At 45.0% G+C, this 5057-nt stretch overlaps 2 protein-coding genes across 2 annotated transcripts in view; one reads left to right on the top strand and one right to left on the bottom strand.

The window, feature by feature from the left end:
* PRKDC (protein kinase, DNA-activated, catalytic polypeptide) overlaps nucleotides 1-685 on the bottom strand; it is a 186463-nt gene extending 185778 nt beyond the window's left edge. Inside the window, exon 1 of the mRNA XM_023508282.1 lies at nucleotides 496-685. Coding sequence (XP_023364050.1) covers nucleotides 496-685 — 190 coding nt within the window. The remainder of the gene's footprint in view (nucleotides 1-495) is intronic.
* Nucleotides 686-1143: 458 nt separating this feature from the next.
* The window catches only part of MCM4 (minichromosome maintenance complex component 4), a 22691-nt gene continuing 18777 nt past the window's right edge, over nucleotides 1144-5057 (top strand). Inside the window, 6 exon segments of the mRNA XM_023508280.1 lie at nucleotides 1144-1310; nucleotides 1717-1828; nucleotides 1927-2028; nucleotides 2771-2866; nucleotides 2988-3083; nucleotides 4915-5053. Coding sequence (XP_023364048.1) covers nucleotides 1144-1310; nucleotides 1717-1828; nucleotides 1927-2028; nucleotides 2771-2866; nucleotides 2988-3083; nucleotides 4915-5053 — 712 coding nt within the window.

Raw genomic sequence — 5057 nt, 5'->3', positions numbered from 1 at the left:
GGAACTCTCTTCGAAGCCCTCGCTGGGGGGACTTCCGTGTGGAAATGACCCCCTCGGACCTGCGTTAACATACCGTCAGACTTGAGAATGAGCAACACATGTCCTCTGCGCACACACATCAAAGCTAAAGAGAAACAGTAGTCTAACGGTTTGACCTGCAGAAATAGGGAGGATACTTGGTGTTGGACTTAATTGAATGCCAGAGGCAGAAAAAAACTCTAGGGCCTGAGTAAAGATCTATAAGCTTGTTTATCGATAGAGTGAAAGATGCATTTGAAATGTCTTTAGAAATAAAACATATGCCAAAGGAACAGATAAGTATATTCTTAGTGAACGCCAAGGCGTGTAATATAGCTCCAAGAATATGGTCTGGTTATACTCCTCAGATTTCCCGCGAAAATGCGGACGTGTAGGGGATCAGACCATGTGACCTGAGGGTGGGTCAGGGAAGGCCTGCGTCAGGGGCGCCGAAGAAGGTCAGTCAGACCCCCCTACGGGTGTGCAGTGGAGTCTTCCGGAGGCGGAGCCACACGAGAACGCCACTGTGATTGGTGACGCACCGCAAGGGGCGGTGACGACTGTCCGGCTGGCGGGAACCCTCCTTCCATCTAGCTCCCTGCGGAAGCGCGAGCTTCCAGGTGGACAAGGAGTTGGCGAACTGCAGAGGATTGTCGCTTTCCCTCATTGAGCGCGGGTCGGCAGCGAGGGTGCAACGCGGAGGCCGGGCAGAGAGAGCAGCGTGAGCTTGTTCTTGTCGCGCAGGTACCCCGAGTCCCATGTCTTCTCCCGCATCAACCCCGAGCCGCCGCAGCAGCCGGCGTGGACGAACGACCCCTGCTCAGACGGGTGAGTTCTTTGCCCCTCACCGGAGCTCTTCTCCTCAGAGCCCCCCAGCTTCGCCTCTGCTCGCCTGGGCTGTGAGCGCGGGGTGGGTGCGGACATCCCCGGCCGCTCCTCTTCACCTTGGCCATCGTGCCTCTTAATTTCTATGGGTTAAATATGGCCTTGCCTGTTTGTCTCCGTTACGGTTTGGCTTGTATTTGTTCAGTAATGAACTGTCCCAAGAGGCATACAAATCTAGGAAGGCCAAACAGAGTTGATAGTCATCTTTCCTGTTTCGTGTAACACAAGCTCGAAGTGAGGATGCCAAGTCACCTCCATCCCAGAGACGTAGAGGCGAGGATTCCACCTCTACCGGAGAGCTACTGCCTATGCCGACCTCTCCCGGAGCAGACCTGCAAAGTCCCGCGGCGCAGGACGCTCTGTTTTCCAGCCCTCCTCAGTTGCACTCTTCAGGTGCGTATCTGAAGGTCTGGGTTGGACTGTGGCTGTTGTACAGATGATGCTTCAGCTGGTCATTTTGCTGGTTTGATGACAGTAATTGGCCTAACGCCTAAAACATTTCTCTGTACCTGAGCCAGTATGTTCTTCACCAGAAAGAGGTGGAGGAGGGAGCACAGAGAACAGAGAGAGGTTAGGACGTCGGGAGCAGCAGCTTTTCTTGTGCTTTATGTTTAGAAAACTTTTAATAGTCCTCAGAATATCAACCACCACAGGTTGCAGCAAGCAACCCGTTAGATGACAGATTAACAGAACATGCTGTAGTTTGGGGGTTGATATGCTACCAGAATTTCATTGTAAACTTTGGGGTTTTGTTTTTATAGCTATCCCTCTTGATTTTGATGTTAGTTCACCACTAACATATGGCACTCCCAGCTCTCGGGTAGAGGGAACCCCAAGGAGTGGTGTTAGGGGCACACCCATGAGACAGAGGCCTGATCTGGGCTCTGCACGGAAGGGTCTGCAGGTGGATCTGCAGTCTGATGGGGTGAGTACATGGTTCATGTTATCTCCTGATAGCTTCCTTTCCCAAATGTAAAATGAGTAGATCCTGGTGTCCTGATTCTGTCATGTTTTCCTGTATAGGCAGCAGCAGAAGACATAGTGGCAAGTGAACAGTCTCTGGGCCAAAAACTTGTGATTTGGGGAACAGATGTAAATGTGGCAACATGCAAGGAGAATTTTCAGGTGAGGCAGATGTGGTAAAATTCATACTGTAGAGCTCCGAAAATGTTGGGAAATATTTATTTTTTATTTTTTTATTTTTTGAGATAGAGCCTCAAGCTATCCCCCTGGGTAGAGTGCTGTGGCATCAAAGCTCACAGCAACCTCCAACTTTCTGGGCTCAAGTGAGTCTCCTGCCTCAGCCTCCCAAGTAGCTGGGACCACAGGTGCCTGCTACAACACCCAGCTGTTTTTTGGTTGCAGCTGTCATTGTTGTTTTGGCAGGCCCGGGCTGAATTCGAACCGGCCACCTTAGATGTATGTGGCTGGCGCCTTAGCCACTTGAGCCACAGGCACCGAGCTGGGAAATAGTATTTATAGCTATCTCCAGATAGTGACATGCTCATAATTTTTTGCATTTTGTTTTTTTTTTTTGAGACAGAGACTCAAGCTGTCCCCTGGGTAGAGTGCTGTGGCATCTCAGCTCACAGCAACCTCCAACTCCTGGGCGCAAGCGAGTCTCCTGCCTCAGCCTCCCAAGTAGCTGGGACCACAGGTGCCTGCTACAACACCCAGCTGTTTTTTTTTTTGGTTGCAGCTGTCATTGTTGTTTGGCAGCCCGGGCTGGATTAGAACCCGCCACCTTGGGTGTACATGACTGGCGCCTTAGCCACTTGAGCCACAGGCGCGGAGCCATTTTTTGCATTTTGAATGGGTACCCGTTCCCACATACATTAAGCTTAATATTTTCTGTCTCTACTTCAAGAGATTTCTTCAGCGTTTTATTGACCCTCTGGCTAAAGAAGAAGAAAATGTTGGCATTAATATTACTGAACCTCTGTACATGCAACAACTCGAGGAGGTAATCAAATGTCTTACCTATAAATTCAAATTATGTGGTTATCTTCTTTTTCCCCTCCCCCAAGTTATATTTTTAAAATAATAAAATTAGCAAAATTTAACTTGTTTATTTTATCCTACAGATTAATGTTATCGGAGAGCCATTTCTAAATGTAAACTGTGAACACATAAAATCATTTGACAAAAATTTGTACAGACAGCTCATCTCCTACCCACAGGTAATAATTAGTCTTTGACTCTGATGAATGTTAGTACATATATATTACAGATAGTCCCTGAACTTACATACAACTCACACACTTATAGCTGTCCCTCTTGATTTTGATGTTAGTTCACCATTGACAGACTATTACAGTAAGTCTCCCAAGTTACTTACAAACATCTAAATGATGTATAACTCATACTTTACAAATGGAGACTATTACAGGTAATAGATAAATGTACCCTACATACAAATCCAACTTGGGAGCAAACCTATAGAACCTGGGAATTGCCTGTAGTAGTAGGAATGTTTCTGGATAGCATAATTTCCCTGGAAACAGAGAATATGCACACACACTTTTTTAAGAAAACCGTGGTTCATCTTCTTAAGATGAATTTTTTTTTCATACATTGTTTCTGCAAGCAGGATGCTTGTTACTATCAAAGCCATGTCAGTATAATTGGCAGTGTTTCTCTTATAAAACAGTAGTGAATCTTATGAGTGATAATTTCTTGGATTTCATGAAATAAAGTCTTTTTTTGTTTGTTTTATTTGAGATAGGGTCTTACTTTATCACCTTTAGTAGAGTGCTATGGCGTCATAGCTCACAGCAACCTCAAACTCTTGGATTCAAGTGATTCTCTTGCCTTTGCCTCCCAAGTAGCTGGAATTATAGGTGACTGCCACAATACGCAGCTATACTTTTAGAGACGAGGTCTCACCCTGTCTCAGGCTAGTCTCGAACTCCTGACCTCAGGCAATCCACCTGCATCATCAGCCTCTCAGAGTACTAGGGTTACAGATGTGAGCCACCACACCTGGCCAAAGTATCTTACATGGAACTATATTAAATGCATTATATACTTCCTGCCATCTTTAGCAGAACATATCAGCTATATTGTAGTCTTTTTCTTCTACACCCAAGATCAATTTTTGTTAATTAAATACCAGTCATATTGACTCTGGGTATAGGCTTTGGCGGCAAGCATACTTTGTTGTTTTTTTTTTTTTTTTCTGGGAGACAGAGTCTCATTTTGTTGCCCGCAGTAGAGTGCTGTGGTGTCATAGCTCACACCAACCTCAGACTTCTGGGCTCAAGCAGTTCTCTTGGCTCAGCCTTCCAAGTAGCTGGGATTACAGGCACCCACCACAACACCCAGCTATTTTTAGAGGCAGGATCCACTCTAGCTCAGGCTGGTCTTGAACTCATGAGCCCAGGTGATCCACCCACCTCAGCCTCCTAGAGTGCTGGGATTACAGGTATGAGCCACTGTGCCCAGCCCTGAACGCTTGGCCCTTGCTGCTTACTAGCTGTATAAGCTTGATTAATTTCCTTAACCTTCCCATAGCTGTTTCCTCATTTGTAAAATGTCGGAACCATGTGTTAATAAATTTGAATAAAAAGAGTATGTTTTAATTTATTTTGGCATAATTTCAGTATGCAGGAAAAATAAAAATGAAAGTATGAGCTTAGAATCCTTTCCCTGAAAGCATAAAATATGCCAGAACTATACAGCAGGAAGGCACTTCCACGTGTCTTAGTACATTTAACCCAAATTAAAATATGTAGTGGTGGGTGGTGCCGTGGCTCAAAGGAGTAGGGTGCCGGCTCCATATGCCAGAGGTGGTGGGTTCAAACCCAGCCCCTGCAAAAAAAAAATATATATATATATATATATGTAGTAGCACCTAAGTTTGAAAACAGCATATGTGTGATTCTGTAGGGTCACACTATGGTAATATACAGTGTTATATTTATACTTTGCTAATAGAAAATGCGTTATTTGTTATACTTAATTCGAGGATGAGGATACGTAGTTTTACATCTTTATGTTCATTTTTTATAGGAAGTTATCCCAACTTTCGATATGGCTGTCAATGAGATCTTCTTTGATCGTTACCCTGACTCAATCTTAGAACATCAGATTCAAGTGAGACCATTTAATGCGTTGAAGACTAAGAATATGAGAAATCTGAATCCAGAAGGTAA

Source organism: Otolemur garnettii, unplaced genomic scaffold (genome assembly GCF_000181295.1).
Source record: "Otolemur garnettii isolate 467f Iridium unplaced genomic scaffold, OtoGar3 scaffold00237, whole genome shotgun sequence".
Taxonomy (NCBI): Eukaryota; Metazoa; Chordata; class Mammalia; order Primates; family Galagidae; genus Otolemur; species Otolemur garnettii.
The sequence above is the reverse complement of the archived record's forward strand: the minus strand, read 5'-3'. Positions and strand labels throughout refer to the sequence as shown.